Genomic DNA, 23,514 nt, shown 5'->3' on the forward strand with positions numbered 1-23,514 from the left:
TCTTTTGTTTGTTTGTTTTCCTTTTCTTCCTCTTCTATCCTTCCCCTCCATGTTGTCCCTGTCCAACCGGTCTTTGCAGATGCCCTCCTGGCCACATGGTCCGTGTGAATGGGACCAGAAAGTCATGTGTCTACACCCTGTGTGCTACGCGGCCTTGTCACCGGGGTACCTGCGTGGCCCAGTCACCCTCCAAATTCACCTGCCACTGCCCTGAGGGTTACCGAGGACGCCACTGCGAGACGACACTGGCCATCTACCGGGAGGACGTGGGCCTGAGCTTCAGCTCCCTCTTTGCCATCTGCATCTGCTTCATGGCCTTACTAGGTAGCTATTGCATGTATTGCATGTAACACATAAGGAGGCGATCACCGAGAAAAGATAGCACAGCAGGAGGGCCTTTGTTATGTTTGTGTGTGTTGAATTTGAATCTTGCCTTCCCTTGAAACAAAGACGCTAAAGAAGCCCAGTGCCAAAGCGGACCCGGCCAGGATTAGAATTGACCCTATCACAGGACTTTAAAAGGAATTTGTCTGGGATTTGTCTCATTATTTTGCTCATTATGACTGTTTACGGTTATAATAACCTCCAATCTCCATTGTCGCAATTTATGAAATGCAAAAACATATCAAAGAGATCAAAAATTGCATAATAAATAAATAATTTATATATTTAAAGATGTACCATTAGACAGCCCAGGAAACCAACTGTGCCCACTGCATATATACTACACATGCATGCTACTGAAAACATGAAAAACTATTTTCTTTACACAGTAAATAGTTCCCTGGAAATTCTTTAGCAACCTTCATATCATAGTGAATCCACTACAGCAGGTTAGGTCAACCACAGCGGTGAATCTGCCTCACTGTTACCTAGGCTGACAAATGCTGAAATTTTCATTAAAGTAACTGATAACAACAAAAATGACTGCTACAGTACAGCACAGACCTGAAATCTAGACCTGAAAAGCACTCTCTCTCTCTCTCTCTCTCTCTCTCTCTCTCTCTCTCTCTCTCTCTCACACACACACACACGGAGTAATTATAGTGTGCCAGATGTTTTTAATGATACAATAGACATCTCTTTGAAAATTAGTGCCTTACTTCACCCCTAAAGGCTTGTTGTACGGGGATGTTGGAATAGCAGGAGCCTATGATGTTATCACATTCAGACTAACAGGGACCTGACAACATACACCACTTTCAATTGAATGTAATAATTTCTGTCCTCCTGTTTCCTGTGAGCTCTGTCAAAAACAGATATGGAAAGGCAAAGATAATGCTGTGGGGGTGAAAGGGGACAAGTGCATGCTGGTGTTCTGAAAACAACGGGAAGTTAGTTACTGTAGTTTGGCCTGTTGATTAGGCCCACTCAACAACAACGGGCAACAATTGCAGCAGTGACCGTGACACACAGCTCACGGAAGCAATTTAGGTGCCCCTTTGTGGCCGATGGCAGAGAAATTTGTGTCAAAATTTGTACTACTCTGAGTCATAACTCTGAACAGACTTCATATTGCATCACATCCATGACAAATATACGTCCATAAATCTACTTAGAAATCATTGAAAAATGATTTTCCAGAACTTGCCTGAGAAACATCACATTGTTAAACTTTCTTACGTATCAAAGTAATCCAGTGATAGTTGTCTGTGGGTGCATTGCAAACTGTTAATAGCTAATTCAGCATAATTTTAATGGCGCCAAGTTGCTAAATGTTGGAGCGCACAGCTAACTCACTGACTCCATGGCAACATTATATTTCTTGTTTACATCCCCCAAAACATTATGTGGATTGTTGTTCCAAAACTTTATTATCCCCCAAGTCGAAGTAAGACAAATAATAATACTACAAAATTACAAAATCCATCAACATTATCTTTTTTTTGTATCTTTTCAAACTAATTTTTGGGTGGGTGGTGTGTTGCAGGGGTGTAGTCTCAGTTTTGTCTGGGGCCAACAGTGTCAGGCTTTGTAAACCTGGGAATCAGGGCTTAGGAAAGATTCTTTGAATTCCTATAAAGTAAAAGGGCTTTATGAACATAGAAGTATATACTATGTATAAAACTGTTTGGAACCCTGTAAAAGCTTTCTGAAATCATCCAATGAAGGTTGAGGTCAAGGGCAACTGGACACCTTTCTGAAATCATCCAATGAAGGTTGAGGTCAAGGGCAACTGGACACCTTTCTGAAATCATCCAATGAAGGTTGAGGTCAAGGGCAACTGGACACCTTTCTGAAATCAGGCTCTTGACTTTCATTTGCATTTCCCTTTTAAATTTACTGTTTCATACATAGCTTAAAGCCAGTAATGAACTGACCATAGTTTTCACTAAAGTCAGGCTTTCTCACCAAAATATCAGAAAGTCTCCAGACATCGAAGGTTAGGACTATAGCTCCTGACTTCTGCACTGGTTCTGTACACCCAGTTCCTCTGGCCCGTGGGTGGATGGACTGCAGCACACTAGTATCTGGTAGTCTATTGTTAAAATCCAATGTTTTTGTCTGCCTGCCTGTCTGTTTTTGCTTGTTGGATATTCAGCTGCCTTTAACTTTAGCTCTGTTTTCCTATTTCTAAAGGATCCTCTGCTGAGAAAGCACCTCAGGCGCAGTCGTTCACACAGAAGGAATTGTCAGTACAATGACATGTTCCCCTTGTTTAATTGAGAACAATACAACACAACAGTAAAGAGCAGTATGAGACAGAGCACAGTACTAGAGAAGAAAATAGATCAGAGAAGTACAGAATAAAACAGGACAGCGCACAATACCAGAAGAAAAACAAAAGGGAATTGAAAAGATTACAAAGCAGAGGCAGCACTCAACGCAGCGAGAGGAGGGAAAGCAGGAGACACATAATGCTGAGACGGATGGTGTCAATGTCACACTGCTGCTGGCCATGGCTGCTTGTCTCATTGGTGATTCAGAGGGCAACTTCTTTGTACCCTGAGACCAGACAGACAGAGTTCAAATGATCATTTCTCCTTCTCTTCTTCTCACCTCCATTCCACAGTATCTCCCTTCAAACTTGGCTTTGGGCTGACATTATAATTAAATGCAACATCCGACCTTGATCCTGCTGCGGCTCGGTTCTGTTTTAAGTGTTAATTACTTGATTTGTAGGCATATACGGTGCTGTTTACCCAAACCTGCAGAAATTGAGATCAATGCTCCAGGGGCTTTGGTAGTAATTTCAATCGGTAGAGCATTCCGCGCTCAATCGGTCAAGCGTTCCTCACTCTGAAATTTAAGTAGGAGCGAGAGAGACTTAATGCCTTCATCCAATATTGCTTGTATGGACTTGTTTGAATAGCAAGAACAAAAGGAGGGCAGCAACTTTCTTCGAGTGATGATGAAAAATGGGCAGTTCTTTTGAGAGTGTTATGATGGGTGAAGATTAAAGAAAAAATCCACTGTAAACAGAATTCATATTAGATCATTCTCTTTTATCTTATTGTTCTGTCATGTAGGGTCAACAAAAATGAGTAGATATGAAGTAGGGTCACAACAAAATATGGCAAATACCATATGTCATACCATATGTCAGTCATATGGCTATATAGCCAGATATGGTAGGAGTCTCAATTGATTGGGTTTTTTATAGAAACACTGTGGCTCTCGGGCCTGTTGGGCCCCCATTTTGGTCCAGAAATAACTCACTAACTATTGGATGGGTTGCCTTTAGATTTTGTACAGCCATGGTTTCCAGAGGATGAATGTCGATAATTTAAGTTCAGGCTTGCAAAGTGAAAAAGCCCAAAGTCCAGCCCAAAGGGAGTTCCCATCTCCCACAGAAAACAAACCGCTTGTTTGTAGTCCAGCCTTTTCCTTTTGATCCCTGTGACGAAACAGCAAAGTGCACGTCATAATGCTCGCCTAGCAGCTTGTTCGACACGCCCTCAAAAACACCGGTGGAAAAACACTCTGAGCTGATCACACAGTGACAAGATGTCTGCCTGCTGCCTCTCCTCTCCCTTCCAAACACTAGCTACCCTCCAGGCAGTCAGTGGACATGAAGTTGTTACTGTGATGTAGAGACAGAGCTCGGTTAAAACTTTATGGATGAAATATACATTTGTTACAGATGAGTTATTAAACTCACCACTCAGAAACTCTTGCTCCAGTCCATGTCGCTAAGCTGGTATGGGGAACATGTACAGCTGAACCGAAGCTGTTTACCGGCTTCTCACGACCCGCCCTACTCTGCTTCTGATTGGCTAGTAGTCCTTAATTAGGAATTGTGCATATGCAACTCCCAACAAAGATCTTGTAGAGACAAGATGTATCACTCCATAGCTAAAACGAAGCCTTCAACACAGCGTGAAAAGAGGAGCTGCAGCAATGTGCAGTATGACAAAAACTATGGTGTTTTTTGAAAATTAAACCATGTAAACCTGTTCTGGTACAACCCCTAAATAAGATTTTGAACCTGAAAATGAGCATATGACCTCTTTAACACCACCATGAATTTGACATATGTGGTATTAAATGAGATGTCTCAAAATATTGAATGAGTTGCCATGAAGTTTGGCACAGACATTGACCCCATGTAATTTAAATATATTTGTTGATTTCCTTTCTTTTTCTCTGACACCACCATTAGGGCAAACATTTTATTTAAATCAAACAATATTTATGTTAAATTAAATATCTGCAAAATTACACTTACATTGCTAATCATTTACATGATAATTAGAAAATGCATGGGGACATGTACATGGTCATCTAAGGTGCTACATGCTAAACGTCAGCACGTTAACAGTATTGGGAGCATGCTGATGTTTGCCTTCAGCTCAAACCAAACTACGGCCTCACAGAGGTGGTGCTTGCATGGTGACTATAGTGTATTTTCCTTGTTAATCTATATAAAGACCATTCAAAATAAATCAACATGAGGGAACATTAAGGACTTATGTTACCTCTTACGTAATAGTTTTTCTGTTTTTATCTAGCTTTTCCAAATACCATCTTATGATTTTAATTGTGAAACATTTTATAGCAGATCATATTAGATGCAGTGCTTCTTCATATCAGTGTAGTTGAGTTGATGCTCCTGGTCTGAAGAGTTTCATCCAAAGTGAAGTCTTGGAGTTGTTCTGTTACTCGTCTATTGATGAGACTGGCAACTGACCCAGTGACAGTCCCCGGGGTGCTCCTATGGGGTTGTGAGTTCAGAACAAAGTTTCTAGTTGAGAAATGTCAGCACGGCTACATACCAAGTCAAAGTCCAAACTGCTGTCTCTTGACAATATTAATGATTAATAACCCAGCCGCCTGAATTTATTATGTAGCTTGAATATTGATTTGGCACTCAATGTTGGGAATTCATTTATTCTGTTTGCTTCTACATGTGTGTAAATATCATCCTCTCTTCACTTGCACCCCCGCCCTCTTCTTGTGTTTCTCTTGCCATTTCTTTCTCTCAACATTGTTCCTCCATATCCTACCAAAATTTATTACTGTTGATTTGACGTGAGCAATACTCGCCTGTATTTCTGGAAACGAATACTTTTCCTACACAGTACAGGTGTGATGCATTTATTTTGTAGCAACATATAGAACTGATGTTTGATTCTTTTAATTTGAAAGGGAAAGTTCAATTCAATGAGAGATTAACTGTTTTAACTGATCTGTGAGGATAATGTAAAGGTAAAACAATTAAAGCAAAAGATAAATAAATTCTTTAACACAACCACTATATTTATAGTCTGGTTGTAGTAATTTTTTTCTCTCAGTTATAGATGGTGATGAAATAGAATTTAAATAATTGGAAATTAATTTGATAACAGAATAGAAAGTATACATTGAGCGAGTTTCAGAGTTCTGTTTTCTATTAAGCTCTTCATAGCTGCACTTTGTTGTAGCTGTAATTAGATGCATTTCTCCCTTGAATTTGTCAAACAGATGTGATAACAGAAAACCAAAAAAAGATTGTACATTGTACATGTTTAGATTTTTTTTTAGATTACTTACTTTTACAAGGAACAACTCAACACTTTCTGTATGGCAGTATGGGAACATGCTGAATGTCCATACCTGCAGCTGCTGCACAGATCTGTCAGTATTTATTCTGAAGAAACATTGCCATCTCCTATGGAAAGTAAATTCCAGGCATTTGTTTTGAAAAGACACTAGTGATAGTTTTGCATTTGTCAAGCTATCGCATGCAGATTTACTATTAAATCTAATAGAAGAACAGGGAAACATAGAAAATGAAAAGCATAGTCAGAATTACAGTCCCCTCCAAAAGTATTGGAACGGTAAGGCAAATTCCTTGTTTTTGTTGACACTGAAGACATTTGGGTTTAAGATCAAAAGATGAGTATGAGACAAGAGTTCAGAATTTCAGCTCTCACTTTGTGGAATTTACATCTAGATGTGTTAAACAACTCAGGACAAACCACCCATTTTTCAAGTGAGCAAAACTATTGGAACATGTGGCTGACAGATGTTTCTTGTTGCCCAGGTGTTGCCTTTTAGGTTGATTGTCCAAACATTAAGTAGCTCTGCATGACTAGTCTAAGTTTTCATCCTTGGTTCAAACCTATAAAGAGTGCATTTCCTGTTAAAGATTATAAACCAACATGAAGACCAGAGAGCTGTCTATGGGAGAAAAGCAAGCCACTGTCAAGCTGAGAAAAGAAGGAAAATCGACCAGAGCCATTGGACAAACATTGGGCATAGCAAGCAAAACAAAGAAAGAAACTACTGATGTGCTGAGCAACAGACGTCCAACAGGTCGGCCAAGTAAAACAAGAGTAGTTGATGACAAAAATATCGTGAGAGCTGTGAAGAAAACCCCCAAAACATCAGTAAGTGACATCACCGACGACCTCCACAGTGCAGGGTGAAGGTATCACAATCCACTGTTGGAAGAAGACTCAGAGAACAGAAATATAGAGGCCACACCACAAAATGCAAACCACTCATCAGCAGGAAGAATCAGAAGGCCAGATTGAAATTTGCAAATAAGTACAGAGATGAGCCGCAAAGGTTCTGGAACACAATCTGATGGACTGAGACCAAGATTAATCTCTAGCAAAAAGCCAAAGTGTGGAGAAAGAAAGGACCTGCTTATGATCCGAAGCATACAAGCTCATCTGAGAAGCCTGGTGGAGGTAATGTCATGGCTTGGGCGTGCATGGCTGCTTCTGGAACAGGCTCATTAATATTTATTGATGATGTAACTGATGATGGTAGCAGCAGAATGAATTCAGAACTGTACAGAAACATTTTGTCTGCCAATTTACGGAGAAATACATTAAAACTAATGGGGAGGAAGTTTATCATGCAGCAGGACAATGAGCCAAAGCACACTGCCAACAAAACAAAGGACTTCATCAGGGGAAAAGTGGAAGGTTTTAGACTGGTAAAGTCAATCACCTGACCTTAACGCAATAGAGCTGCATTTCACCTCCTTAAGAAGAGACTGAAGGGAGAAACACCCTGAAACAAACAAGAACTGGAAGAAGATGCGGTAAAAACCTGAAATAGCATCACAAATGAAGAATGTAACAGTTTGGTGATGTCGATGGGTCGCAGGCTTGAGGCAGTTATTGCAAGAAAGGATTATGCCACCAAATGTTAAATGTTATTTATTTTAAGATTATTTGTTCCTTTACTTTTGCTCACCTAAAAATGCTGTGGTTTAATACAAACAGTGATATGTCCTGAGTTGTTTAACACATCTAGATGTGAATACCAGGAAATAAAAGCTGAAATTCTGAACTCTTGTCTCATAATCCTCTTTTGATCTTAAACTCAAATGTCTTCAGTGAACAACAAAAACAAAGGAATTTGCCTTAACGTTCTAATACTTTTGGAGGGGACTGTATAATGTGAATTGTGTAATTTCTTGCATTAAATGGCCAATGATCATTTCTTAAGCCTTGGATGTTATAGTAGCATGGAACATCATGGTACATTCTGGTTAATTCACCAGTTACTCACGGCAATGTCACCCCAAATAGAAAGGCAACAGACATGTTCTCCATTCACTCACTGAGAAAGGACTGGAGTGGAGATGACTAGAGGGAAAGTGAACTAGAAGTTCAGTCACTGATATTAAGACAGTAGAGAATATATGGTGTCATTTGTAAAATGGTCAGCTGTAAAAGTATTTTTGATGATCTATAACATTCAAAATCACCACGATGGTGGTTCTGTGTGGCCTTAAGCCGTCATACAGGTTTAGAGTGCAGAGCTTATAGAGGTGGTATTCTGCTTTTTGGCTTTTTCCCTCTCCTTTATTGAGTTATATATCTTTTTTGTGCATGTAACAGGTTTGCAAAGTGATAAAGCCCAAAGGGAGTTCCCATCTCCCACAGAAAACTCTGCTCTGAACTGCCTGAAAACAGCTGGCTTGGAGTCGTTTCCCTTCCTTCACTGTGACGTCACAATGAAAACGCGTCATAAAGCTTGCCAAGCGGCTAGCGGGGTCAGGCACGCCCTCAAACCAAGCTAGTCTGAGCGGAGGCCCTTTGATTTTAGTTAAGCCCCTTTTCCACTGCACAGTACCAGCTCGACTTGGTTCGACTCGCCTTTGTTTGGTTTTTCATTGTAGAAATGTTATTCCTGTACCTGCTTCCAGGTACTATTTTTGTATCACCTCACCTACCTCAAGGTTCCAAGCGAGCTGAGGGAAACTAAAATGTAACGTGAAAACACGACAGACTGCTGATTGGTCAGAGAGAATATTCACTATTCACTGCTTCATCGTTGCTGCACTAGACAGAGGCCAGCAACAGAAAGTTTTATATTTTACAGTTTTCGTGTGGAATTTCATCACTAAATCCACTTCTGAGAAGTTTTGAGGTGACAAATCAGCTGTGTAGATTTCCAATATGACAGTTTTACGAGAAGTGATGGTGGAACAAAAATGTGCTTGAATATTTTCGGAGTTGAGGAGCTCCGCAAGTGGCTGCGGGGGAAAGCCTCTGGCAACCCGCGAGAGGAGCGTGTGAGGCCGGCCAGCCGCCCGCTCACAGAGCCCTCTGCTCCCGCCGTCACACAGACCGCTGCAGCAACAACGGCAGAGGAAAACACAGCTGGAAGGTTTTCATACCGCTTATCTGTCTTTACATTCTGAGGAACGTTGAAACGTTTTAACTTAAAAAAGAGAAAGATGTGTGGATCGCTGGTGTGTGTGTCGCATTGAACATTACGTCGCCGCAGTTGTGTGTGGCGTCGCTATGACGACAAGCTACGTACTATCTCTGGGTACTATCTGCAATGGAAAACGGAGCAGGGCCGAGTAGAGTCGAGTCTATCGATTTGCGCTATGGTAGCATTTTTCGGCAAGGCAGCATAGATCGTCAGAACACCGGCAACAATTCAATGTTTAGTCCTAAAAGACGATGCAACTCCGACTCTGTTTGGGCCTGGAAATTCACAATCACAACCTGTAAGTAGGCTTTATTGGTTGTGAATTATATTTAAAATAAACATGGCAATGTAACTTAACAGACTGTTCAAGTGTGGAGTTGGTGTAAACGTTGGCTAACACAGATAAAGTTATAACTATAATGCTAATATTACACCTGATGTGAAAGCTACTGAGCAAATGCCAATTTTTTATGTAAAAAAAAAAAAAACCTCTGTAGCCCAAGAGCAGAGCGTACAACACATAGGGTGAAAAGAGGAGCTGCAGCAATGTGCAGTATGAGAAAAATATGTTGTTTTTTAAAAATTAAACCATATAAACCTGTTCTGGTACAACCCCTAATTAAGATTTTGAACCTGAAAATAAGCATAATACCACCTCTTTAAAGATGGTTAGAAGATTAAGGACACAGATGTTGGGCAGTGAGTCATACGGTAAATATCCATACAATCTCCTCTGTCAGATGAACTAAGCAATCATTTCAGTGATTGCTGTATTGATTCTATCACACCAAAGTCCTTCAAGGTTATCTTTGTGCATTGTTGTTTGGAGGAAGCCACATCACTTTTTCTTCCTTTCTACCTGTGACTTGGGTTGGTTCTGAGAGCTGGTTCCATTTAGGTTTTGGATTTGCTGAGCTTCAAAACTAACAAATCTTTTCCACCCCTCATTTTCATCGGTTAAAATGAAAAACTGCAGCAGATTAAATTGACTGTATTACATTAACATTATTCTGTAAGCAGCTTGTCTGAAAACCAAAGGAAAAATTGGCTTATCAGGTAGTGTGCTGTAAGATTCAATTCTTTAAACTATCACGCATACCATATAGTATACTATTATTTTAGGGGTTTTTTTGTCTTTAAAAGTTATTTTGAATTTAGTCATGTTAGGGTTTAATTTGATTCAGTAAGCAGTTTTATATGGATTTAGGCTTAATAAAATGCTTTTGAACTCGAGCATTGCCCATGACACATCTTTAGTCCACGAATGAAACTGTCGAAATTTGTTAGAACTACCTGGAATTAGAGTATTTTCTTTAAGGCCCAGTATCGTAAATGTCTATGATTTCCTCACAAAGATGATCTTGCGCATACCCATGTGAGAAGAATTTACTGGAATCATAATGCTCACAAGGTTCACAATGGTCTGTAAGGCTTTAAAGATCAGTGTCAGTATGTCTCATATATAGCAGAGCAAGGCAAACAGGCAAAAAAGGTCGGTGTGAACAGTTCAAGAACAAGATGGTAGTTTGTCTGATCAAATGCAAGTGGGTAATGGTCGGTGAGGTAGCTCCCATTTTAATTCACATTTTCATGAGAGATCTTCAAAATACAGAAGTATCAAGACACACACAGAAAATTCAGACAATTAGCTAAAAGCAAAACACAGTCAATGACACTTAAGGTTCACATATTATTTACTTATTTAGGGGTTGTACCAGGTTATAACATTTTTACATGGTTTAATTTTCAAAAAACACCATATTTTCATGTCATACTGCGCAGTGCTACAGCTGCTCTTTTCACCCTGTGTATTGAATGCTCCATTTTAGCTATGAAGTGATGCATCTCACTTCTAGAGTTATTAATCTGCAACAAATCTTTCGTCCATTAAGTTTTAACTGCAAATCACGGTAAGAACTTTATGTCCATTAACTGCCTGGAGGGTAGCTCGTGTTTGGAAGGGAGAGGAGAGGCAACAGGCGGACGTCTTGTCACTGTGTGCTGCAGCTCAGTGTTTTTTTTTCCACCGGTGTTTTTGAGAGCGTGTCGGACTAGCCGCTTGGCGAGCATTATGACGCGCAGTTTGCTGTGACAAAGCAAAGCAAAGTGGAAGAAAAGGCTGGACTACAAACAAGCTGTTTTCAGGCAGTTCAGAGCAGAGTTTTCTGTGGGAGATGGGAACTCCCTTTGGGCTTTTTCACTTTGCAAACCTATTACAAGCACAAAAAAGATATATAACTCAATAAAGTAGAGGGAAAAAGCCAAAAAGCAGAATATGACCACTTTAAATGAGTAAAGTCAGTGTTTGCTGTATAAGTGCTCCAGACGGCAGTGGTCTGACAGCTCAGGTCCAAACCTATTTTAATCTTGAATAAACACAGCATAGACAGCCCCTGATTGAGTCTTCCACCAGATCCCCCTTCATATTCTGCAGAATACCCAAATCTCTCTTGCTGAAAGTACATTAATACCTACTTAAGTCATGTGGATCTGAATGTACTGCTGAGGAAGACATGAGTACATTATGATCCATCCAAGCAATATAAGTCAAAGATAATTAGTCTCATTGGGAAGTCTGCTTTTTCTGTTGAAGGAAGGAAATTCATGTATGCATTCATTCTAGTCTGTAAGGAGTTTCCTCTCACAAACACATTCAGTATCATTCAACTTCATACAAAAAATGACAGGCATTTAAAAACACAATGATTTAGCAAGACATGGATGTAAATATTTTAATAATATATACCTTGAAAAATGATGATGCAGGATGCAATAACACTGCAGTTCAGCTTTAAAATGTGTAATGCCATATGCCTGCTCAGTCAAAGTCCATGCAGGATACAGATCTCCATGACATATGTCAGTCTACTGACATATAGCTTAGGAGGAATGGCGACTCTAAATTGCCTGTATGTGCGAAGGAGGTTGTCTGTTTCTGTCCAGGCCATACAGCCAATCATACAGCAGTAACGTCAGCATTCTATCATAGGCAGAGCAGATGGTCATATTGATTAACAGCCAGACAGCAGCTCGCAGACTTTGAAAAACAACCCATATTAGCTTTCCTGGTAAGGTCTCCTTCTTATCTAACATACAAACATGTCCTGCACCTTAGCTTGTTGGTCGAGCCACCAAACATTCACTAAGGAAAAAATGCACTAATAACCCCAGTTTGCAAGCTAGTTAGCTAATAATCCACAGCAAATTACATGGTATATAATCTTAATTGCAAATGTCACTATGGCCATGTTATATACTGGTATTTATTTATTTTTTTATTTAACCTTGATTTAACCAGGAAGTCCCTTGAAATTAAAATGTACTTTCCGAGGGAGACCAACAGCACATCATTACAGAGTTACAAACATTTTAAAATGGAGCACACTGAAACAGACAAATGACAACAGATACATCATACCAGTCCAGTTTAGGACTAGCAATTAAACTCTTCAGTTACACAGTTTTTATCAGAGCCTTGAACTCTCCCAGGGAGACAAGATCATTAAGCTGTAGTGTGTTCTGAAGGTATGCTCCTTACTCTTCAATACCACTGCTAACAACACACTGTCTGCCCATGGCTTGTAAGCTACAGTGCGAGTTTATTTACTTTGTCTCTTTCCCCCGCCGGAGCTCAGCCTGCCAGCTTCTGTCAATCACAGACACTGACATGCCTCTCCAGCCAGCTGAGATGAAACAGAGTATCCTGAATTTCTGAACGACCTTTTTTCTTCCCTTTAATAATAAAAACTGTTCCCCATCCATTTCAAAAATATTTACTTTTTGTTTTACTGCAAAAATGGAGGACTAAATACAATTTCAGTTGGATTGTAAGCCATTAGGTTAAAAGAAAATTACAAAGTCAAGAAGAGCCACATCAAAGAAAGGGGCATCAGCTGGTTTATCCAAAGAAAGACTTGAAAATGGATGCAGGCCCAGAGGCATGGAAGCCTGAAGCAGAAGTGTTGTTACTTGTTATATTGTTATTAAACCCTTCTTCTTGTGACCTGGTGTATTTCATGTCCCTTTTCTCATCTCTGTGTTGTTGTCATTTATTCTGCTTCCTGTTTCACTCTTTTCTGGTCACTTCTTCACCTCCCCGCTCTGGTGGTATTCCACTGGTTAGATTGCTTTGATTAGTTCCACTTGTGTCCCTCTCGTATTTAAGTCTCTGTCTTGTCTTTGTTCAGTGTCGACTTGTCTTCGCATTCGCCCATCAAGCATCTCTGATCTTCTCCTATGTCCCTTTGTCTTTGGGGTTATCCTCATTTTCTGTTGAACTATTTGAACTTTGGATTATTGCCTGCTTCACTTTGGAAGTTTGCTTTGTTTTGGACTGCTTGCCTCACTAGTTAAAAGTTATTTCCCCCCTTTGATATTAAACGTTATCAACTGTGCCTCGTTCAGCTTGGATGTCTGCGTTTGGCCAATCGTGACATTTTCAGTGCACAAATTAAGTGAGAAACTATAACGGGATTAATCGGGGCACTATCTTGGAACTACATCTAGTTCTCCAAAAAAAAAATCCATTGTTTTATCCTGCCTCTCTCGAAATAAATGGTGGGATAGGCTTAGGTCCACTGCGGTCCTCAACAGGATTTCACCTCATTAGTCTTTCAGAGGGAGTCAAAGGCAGTACACCAGCCAACTTAGTTCAGTGGGACAGTTTAAGCTTTTGATTGCACAAACATTGGCTATATCACACATACAGCTGCTAGCAGAGTAGCAGGATAACAACGGTTTGGACCCAATAGCAGACATGTTAGGCAAAGCAGGCACAGTTCAACAATTAAAACACAACAAGGGCAAAAGCTTACAGTGGTGATGAGACAGGCAGATTAAAAAACGGGAAAGCAGTCCAACATAAGCAAAGAAATCCAGAATGGAGAAGGCAAGAGGCATAATAAAAATTCAGGCAACGTCCGAAAGCAAACAAAGAATAAATCCCCCCAAGAAAAGGAGGCAAAGTCCAATGGAAACACAGATAATCAAAAGAAACATTATCAAACAAACATAAGGAAAATGGCTGGAACATCAGTCAAAAGACATTGACAAACTAGTCAAGAGTGAGGGGAACAGAAAACGAAATACACTAGTGAGAAGATAACGAGAGCATTAAACAATTGGCAAAATACTCAAGGGGATGAAGTGAAGAAGTCTAAAATGAGAGAAGAGATGATGGCAAAGCAAAACAGGAAACAGGATAAATAAATGAAAACAAAGGGGGGGGGGGGACAAAAAAGGAAAACATAAAGACAGAAAAGAAGTTCACAAAGAGACAAAAGGAAGGGTTTAACAAAATAAAACAGGCTGCTGGCACCTGTAGAATTGGAACATTGTATAAATACTTTGGGGACCTGTCACTGATTTCTTTTGATTGTGAAGTTTCCACAAGGCCAAAAAAGGTCACTTAAAATGCATTTAGAGTCTAAATCAACATTTCACAGAGGGTTTCAAAGTAACATTACTACAGCCTCTTATTGGGACTACCGCATGATAACGCACAACCAGAAAAGTATGGTAAATATTTGATTTAAGGCACCATAGAGAATGTTTTGGACAGAATAGCAAATAGATAGATTACCTTTCATGTTCTGATCTTTAGGCTTCTTTTTCATTATCATGTTTTGTTATAGATGGAAACCGCTGCTCATTACTCAACTGCCCAAACCAAATGTTCACTTCTAACATTGAAACCTTACACCTCTAAATGTTTCTTTAACCTGATTGTTTATTGTTTTTTTTTAAACTGCATTGAAAAGCCACTTGGGGGTAGCTCAACAAGCTGTAAACACAACATTGACATACTAACACCTTCTAACATTGAAAACAGTTTTGTTTTTTTCCTGTTAACAGTTGTCTGCTGCTGATGGAAACAAATCTGATGATAACAGTGAGAGTGAACTAAACGCTAAAGTTGGGGACCGTAAAACCGAAACAAAGAGCAGAAAGACACTAAAATAATTCATTGAAGGCTTGTCACTTCAAGCAACGCATATCCCATAATACATTTAATTCATTGTTAATGTACACATGTTGATTACAACAGCTGTAAGAAGAGCGACAGTATGAACTTGACTTCATGTGACCTTATTGTACTATTTACAATACACTGTTTAAAACGTCACTGTCCATTGACAGTTAATCTCTCTGCAGTTACTGTTTTTTACATTTATATTTTAATGGTAATGTGGTCAAATGCATTTGTGAACACGTCCATAGCTGCTTTGGATAATACACCTAATTCACCTAGGAGGTGAATTTATACCTGGACTCAACAATAACGATGTTCAGTGATCGAAGACGCATACTGATGTGAGGTATATAGGGAAAACAGACAAACAGAATAAAAGTAAAAAAACATTTATTTTGAAACCTCACATTGCAAAACATCACCAATAACGTCCTTGTCTGTTTGTATGCTATAGTTCAAAATGTCCCTGCATGTCGTTGTGAAGGTCTATTCATAGTCACATCTTTGTGTTGCTGAGAAACACCTAGATTGAAGTGTGACACTCTTGACACTATCTTTCCAAGAGGAGGAGGTGTGTGTGTATATATAGAACGAGACACTCAGCAGTTACCTTGAGAAGACGAACAACAGAGCGAAAGCCAGAGAACAGATGTGGACCAAGCTGAAATATTGGCCTTGGATAAATTATATTATGTTCCCATGGAGAGTTTTACTGTGTTTGTGAGCTAAATGAATGACACAAAACCTTTTACACACTTACATGCAAAGTTTTAGGCAAGAAAATACTCGGTGTGGGAAGATTTCCTTTATTGCATTTGAGAGATAGTTTGTGTTCCTAAACTGTGTGTGAACTGGAAAGAAAATCAACAACTGCACATAATTATAGTTGTTCAACCGTATCATTTTCCTGTAGACAGTCATCAAGCTAGAAACAAGTACAAACCTCATTGCACTTATAAAGGTTTAAGAGAGGTTTACTAGCAGCAACATATTAGTACTGGTCTCAAAAACCCTGTACTGGTCAAACAATGGCACAAAAAAACAGCAGAGAGAAGAAGAGCAGTGATAAATCAAGCATGTATAGACAGATGGCTGCGGTAAACAGAATTATAGTTTGATGAGGCTAAAATCCATTCTATATTATTGACTTGCGTTGATGTACTCGTAGACACCGATCTCATTGCAGGGCAGCTTGGAAATTGATTGACTCACCGGAAATACCATTACACACACACTCATTCAGGGCCCTTTGAACTGCTCATGGTACAGTGGATTTCTCTGCTCATTGGATATTGTAGCAGACCTAAAAATGTTAGTTATGCATTTTAATACATTTATAAGAATTGATACCCAATTATGAATTTTTAAGATTCATAAAATCATTTTATTTAATTTTATTTCATTCCTCGTTTCAGGGCACCACCGGAGTTGTGATAATCCTAGAGTCTCCGGACCTCTAGGTAGTTTTAATAATTATACAATTATTACTAGTGATCAGTTAGTTAATAATCGCTCAATTATCTTAAATCAGTCAGTCAGTCTCATATCTAAAGGGTCAATTCTCTTGGCAGGAACTAGAAATAGGCAAGACACACAGCTCTTGATTATATTACAGTGAATTTATTCTCTAACTAAGGTGATAAAAAGATGGTTGGATACAGGGAACATAAACATTTGCTGAACAATGAGCCTGGAGGTTCGATTGTGGGAAGCATTTGACTCATACGGCATAGAAGAGCTACTGAAAGTAAACTAATGCTATAATTTAGGAGTTAAAATGGACATATCTGATCACAGAACGTGTGTTAAGTCTTACTGCTTGTCGACAGCCTGCTTTCGGCCTGTTGCACGGGTCCCACTCTAGCTGCTCGATCCTGGCTTTTTGCTAGGGATTCTCCGGGGTTCTCCGTGTCAGATTGAAAACGCCTCCTCCGTCTGGCAATTCGGCTGTTTTCAGGTTTCCTTCGTTGTAGCTGGCGAGACCACGTGGCTTGGTCTGACCTCGGTGAAGTTGGCTCGACGAAAAGGCTTAAAATGGAACTTGGTCGTTCCTGAATTAGTCCAGTGTAACTTAACGAACTTCTAACTTTAACAAACAAAAGAAATAAAGAAAATAAAACAAACTGAAGGCAGATCGATGTCTCGGCACTTCAGGTGTGTAGCTTCAAGCGAAACAAAAAGGCCTGTTTCGCTGGCCGAGTCTGGGCGCTGCCTGGCGAGGCAGAGAGCAGAGCAGAGTGGAAGAGCCAACAGCGAAGAGAAGAGAGAAGACTTAATGTCTAAAGAAAAGAAATCTATTTGCACGTATTATAATCAAATATTTTCCACAATCGAACCTCAATGGTCGAACGGTTGTACTGTTCTAAGCATTTGGTAACAGGAAACAATTGTCACATTATTGGTCAGGATATTTATACATTTAACGGCATTTCCGATGAGGGCATGTAATACTTGTTTCGTCCACTTGGGGGAGCTCAGGTTACATGAGGAAAGCTTGGATTAAATCAAAGATCGTCTCTCCTTAGGAACTGGGAATATTGTTGATTCATCCTTAAATTCAAGCTGGCGATTAAGAGTATAGTAAAACATTTCTTTGTCATCATTTCTAAAGAAATTTTGTAGGAAAGTATTATGAACAAGCATTGATTACATTAGATAAAGGAGTGTAGTGCTGAAAATAAAAACACTGCACAAGTAACTTTCTTTTCAGCACTAATATCAACAACAGATAGCAACAACAGTTAACATAACTACTCAAATAGAGGCAAACGTAATCAGGTAACTAAAGATTTAATTAACTTAATTAAATGCTTTGAGTCTTTGGAGACTGCAGTCCTTTGTCATTGAAAGTTCAGTGTCTGGACCATGTCACACTTGGGTGAGACAGGGGTTTTCCTTTTTGATGTGGTAATAAAACAAAGAATAAGGTCAGTTGCCACGGAAACATGTGTGGGGGGGCCAGTTTTGATAGGCTGTTTAGGGAAATGCTAATGGCTGGTTCGTGTCCCTCTCTCAGTTTAACAGTCAGGCCCCGCGTTATCAGCTTCGGAATCAAAAAGGTGCCAGTTTTATGGTCGGGCTAGCACTTAGAGAAAGCAACTTTGACCCCTCCCCTTCTTCTCTGGGGAGGAGAAAGGAATTTAGGGTAGCTCCAAATTTATTCAATGTAAAATGCACAAATCCACACCGTTGTTCACTACAGTAGGCATGCCGCCTCATCTGTGCATTGGGTCTTAAAACAAGGAGCAGCGCTGATGTTTTGAGAGGCCTCTGCAGGACGTTCATTTCAAACAGTTCATTTCAAACAGTTCCAGTGATTTTTATGACTGTAGCAATGACATTTAGAAGTGAATTGGTATGGGTATGATTTTGAGGAGTATGTGTAATATCTATTGTGGTGCAGCTAGCCCAGGGCTTGATCCAGGAGTAGCTTAGGGGTTTGTTAAAGGCCAAGAAAAAGAATATTGGGGTATGAGTTAGGCAGAGGGAGTAAGAAAGTTAAACAAAAAAAGGAGTGATGGTCAAAGAGACAGCGGGACCTTGGAGGCAGTATAAACAAATAAACACATAATCTCTCTTTACAACACCCCCCCCCCCACACACACACACACACACACACTCACACACTGTCAGAAATACAGATCAAATTCTCCATTTCTCTGTTTGCCCTCTAGAGAGAGCCTTTGAACAGAGCAGATTCATCTTGTACGCCCTGACCTCCAGCTTCCTTGCTCACTTCCCCATGGAGCTCACACTAGCCACTTCTTTCTTCACACTCAAACACACACACACACACACAGCAGACAGCAAGTGTAAACACATAAAGACATAAACTCAACCACCATAGACCAAGGGGTATTAGACCTCTTATATTTGCAGGTTCTTTGTTTCAGTCTATGTACAAGCTGTATTTTGCCCCTCATATAGGCCTAAGCCCTAATGCACAGAGAATATTGATCCATGCAGTATAGTACAGTCGTCCTCACAGCAGCTCAAGATTGGATATCTTTGTATGTCTCTATTCACATGACATCCTGGCTTTTTTGCTGTCTATTTTCTCACCCAAGTGAGAAAAAGGAAGCCTTAATTGAGTCCATGTGTAAGTTTGTTGCTTGTTTACGCATCCACATAGCCTACGGCAACCAGCTGAAAAAAGTGTAAATGTTGAGAATCTGCAAAGATACAGTACATTTTGATGTATTGATAACAATACACTTTTTTTTTCATGCATCACTTTTCAAAACTGTGTTACAAAGTGTGGGAAAATCAAGATGAAACAAACAAACGTAAATAGAAAAAGAAAAGAAATAAAGAAATAAAAACAAGGCTGATAAAAGTACAGGGTATGAAACACATAAAATACCCAAGAAACACAGCAGATAAAACATATTACATTAAAAAAAAGAAAAACAAAGGTGTGACATTAATAAAAGGCTGAGGATGGTTAGTAGCTTGGTAGTTAGCTAGTAGCTATAAGTAGACAGCTAGCTAACCCACCTGATAACTTCAAATCATGAACTTCTCCAAACACATAAGTTTGGCTAACTTGGGTCTTGTTTAAATGTTCATGATGATCTGACCGCTTCTGTTTCTTGTGCTGCCAGACTTCTTTTTAGCAATTTCACTGTCCTTCTCAGACACCAGCAATTAACTCAGTGAGTACAGGTTTATCAATAGGAATGATGGCTGAAACTATGAATATCAGACACAAGTTTCAATAAACCAGAATTATCTTTGAACTAGCATTCTTGGAAAAAGGTACAGCAAATTCATCTACAAGTGAAGTTGGCTTGCTCAGTACATACAGCTAATTATCCTCCGGAGTTACATTGTGACTTGTGTGTTACATTTTGAAACCTGCATAATTTCTTTTGAGATTATTTCCATCTGAGCACTGTTTTTTCCCTAAGTCATATGTTCAATGTATGAATCCCTGAGTGTTGAAATCACCCACTTACAGCTTATAGCCTACTGATGTTATAGTGAAACCCACACCCTCAAATTTGCAGGTAAAACATTAGACATTCTTCGTTTTTGTGCAATTTGAGCTGCAAAGAAGCCCTTACTTATAGCCCTCTGACATGAGACACTGGGAGCATACGGATGAGCCCATCAAAACATTGTTCCATAACCGTGATCAAAAACTCTACAGGTTACATTGAATCTCATAACCATCATTTCCATCTGACGTTGTAACTTACTGTATGTCTTTAAAAACACTATTATTTTGTCCTGACTTTGGTATAATGCATTTTTTAAAGAATTTATTTTAATTTATTTCATTTTTGAGTGAATTGGATTACAGCAAATTCCTGTAATTATAATAATTAATAATTAACTGATTCTGTCAGAAACCAGCAGCTTGATGATCATATTTAAAGTATTTAATATGGCACAGCCTTAATGCCTCAAGACTTATCATTGGCTTTGGATTCCTCCAGGTTGCACCAGGTTGGGGGTTCTGTCGTTGGGAAGCTCACCCCACAGTAAATGAGTCGGGGCAGGGGACAGCCTGAACACCAAAAACTGCGTTGACATGGCACGACGAAATGTCCATCATTCCAGTAATCATTCCATGATATCACAGTACAGGGGACTGAACCTATGACCTTGTTTTTGTCAATTCACTGCCTGTCTATCAAGGCCACTCTCTGCAGCAGTCAACCACATGTGTCTCCTGCCAAAACTAAAGTCTGTCTTTCAGTTTCTTCACTGCCGTTAAAAGCCACAATGCCGCTCTGAAAATGAAAAAGTGAATCTCTTGAAACAATTTAATCTTATAAAAATCCAGAGACTGGAGTTGTGGTGAGGGGAACAAGTTGACAGTAAATGAATATTGATTTTTCCTCCCGTACTGTGCAGCTGGTTTCTGGCTGAGTGGATTTACTCTTACAGAGTTGTCGGAGGGTTGGCTATTTAATGGGGTGTTATCAATTCACGAGGAGTTTGAGTGCCGTGTGCTTACATGATTGATTGGCTGTTGAGTTTTAGCTGTGATGTAGGAGAAAGACGTGTGGCTTAAAAAGCAAAAGCGGAGGTTGATGATGAAGGAAAGAGGGGAGCGTGTGTTTAAAAGATGTTCAAGATCACAAATTTTTCACAGTTATGTCTTACCTCAGATTAATAGGATTTGAACAGCCACGGTATTTATAGCACTGCCAGTTGAAATCGTTTGCTGTATGTGATTGCTGCTTGTCTCAAATGTGATTTAACGCAGCTCTCCCATGGAGTGCAAAAGCAGATTTGAAGATAACGTATGACTCAGAAGGTAATTCTGTTTGCCTCTATTAATGACATGATTTTAAATGATTAAATGTCATCTCAACATGCACTAAAGATTGTACAAGTTGCTCCTTTTGCAGTTCTGCAGGGACAAAAAAGTCCCTTTAATTCAACTGTTTGATTTGAGATAAAACAGCTGAATCAAAATGAAAAAATAAATGTCAGAATGAAACACTAAGAGCAGAGCCCAACCAATATGGGATTTTTAAGTCCGAAATTGATTTCAATATTGGAGGATTTTAAAATCTGTAGTAATTTTTATTATTATTTAAGTCATGTAATTGACGTGACAAAAGACAAACTCAACGGGAACACTGAGCTACCAGGAGCTCCTCACCGTAGCTCCAGAGCCGCTCTGAGCTCTGGGAGACTGCGGTCAGCTGATGTTTTGTTCTGTGGTGCTGTAGTGTTTTGAACAGAGGAGCTGCAGTACGCCCTCTGTTGGGCAAACTATGCAACACTCATGACCTGAGGGAAGGATCCAACTCTGTTTCTTTTTGTTAATAGTCATATCGGATAAACGCCGATGCAGATATATCGGCCGATAATATCTGCAAAACGATAAATCGGCGGGTTCTAACTAAGAGTTTATGTAGCTATAAAGCAGATTAATATCACGGAAAGGCTAGTAAATTCTGCAGCATTAACAAGAGGTGATTTCAGATGAGACATGGCACATGGGATTTGTTAGACATCTAAAAAGGTCACAGCAATGCTAGAGTGGGAAATACATGCAGATTGGTTGAATTAAGTGTGTGTGTGTGTGTGGTGCCTACAATCTGCTTTTGACTAAAGGTAAATCACCTGAACATTCTTCATGAAGTGAAACTGAAAGCTCTTCCACTTTTTTCTTCCACATTCACATTTCAAAACTGTCAATCAGTAATGGGAGTGTAAGTAGCACTAATAAAACGTCTGCATTGGCTTCCATTGGCCAGGGCATCATTAGTATTCTTTACATGTAATGTAATTAATAACCAATCACAGTCTGCACTGCCAACAGCAGCTACAATCTAAAGGCTGTTCTATGCCTACAGGGCCTGTCATGCAATCACACAGTTATAATTACTCTTAGCTACAGAGATATTGGCAGGAAGGAATGAGGATGTGAATCATCATTTTAATATGCATTTTAAATAGTCTTTAATTGGAAATCTGATACTGTCCAGTGGAGCCAGTCACGTCGAGTTCTGATATGATGTTGTTTAATACCATATTTAGTAACTGTCCAACAAGATAGAGGGGAAACTGAAAGTGAAACCTTTAGCCAATATGATTCTAATGCAACATTTTGACCCAATTCTAAGTATATATGCATATATTCTACTGTTATTTCTGGACTTGCAAGAATGTTAATGCTGTTTAAGAGAAATGTGGTCTGAAGCAGAAAATATACATAGGAAAAATATATTGAAGTAAAAGTATATATATATATATGAAGAAAAGTTCCTGCCATGGATGCAAATGCTTAGTAGATTTCTTCATAAACAGCACTTACAAAAAGTTACAAAATATGAAATAGATTTTTTTCCTCAATAAAATCATTTTAAAACACTGCACTTTTTACGCTCTGCTCGCCCCTAACAGATCACTAGAGTTACCTATTTCAAACACTCCTTGATATCCTTGAAATCTATTTTGTCAAATGTCAGGCATAAAATAACACTTGTTAACTCGAAATCTACAGCATCATTATCAGTTGAACCCCACAACATATCACATCTCAGGTCACATTTTTGGCAAATGATGCTCAAGGCCAACTCCATCGAACAGCACCTCTCTCTGGGGCCATACCTTAATTTGTTGAAGGATTTGCAATCATTCAATTTGTTGAACCTCCTTTGCTGTCTGTCTTAACTCCAGTGCTGCTGTTGGGAATTTTCCTGTACACCCGCTGGAGGAGCTACAAAGGGCTGAAGGAGGGCGTTTACCACGTCTCAGCCCACCACGACGGCTGGGAGGACATCCGAGAGAACGTCCTCAACTATGACGAGGAGGGAGGCGGGGAGGAGGACCAGGTACATCACTCAGACACGCGCACCCTTGTGATAAAGCTAACAAAGATACACTCGCCTTCACACAGAAGCACAGTAACATTCATAAACTTACAAGCAAGTATATGCTGTGTAATGTGACATTAACAACTTTCTTCTACT

General features: G+C 39.5%; 1 protein-coding gene across 1 annotated transcript in view; it reads left to right on the forward strand.

The window, feature by feature from the left end:
• Positions 1-23,514, forward strand: part of si:ch211-186j3.6 (neural-cadherin) — a 298,231-nt gene that overhangs the window by 270,097 nt on the left and 4,620 nt on the right. Inside the window, exons 35-36 of the mRNA XM_038700849.1 lie at positions 80-324; positions 23,222-23,376. Of these exons, the coding sequence (XP_038556777.1) occupies positions 80-324; positions 23,222-23,376 (400 nt within the window). The remainder of the gene's footprint in view (positions 1-79; positions 325-23,221; positions 23,377-23,514) is intronic.

The sequence above is a fragment of the Micropterus salmoides genome, unplaced genomic scaffold (genome assembly GCF_014851395.1).
Source record: "Micropterus salmoides isolate LMB-PRFRI ecotype aquatic unplaced genomic scaffold, ASM1485139v1 Ms_hic_scaffold_6, whole genome shotgun sequence".
NCBI classification, from domain to species: domain Eukaryota; kingdom Metazoa; phylum Chordata; class Actinopteri; order Centrarchiformes; family Centrarchidae; genus Micropterus; species Micropterus salmoides.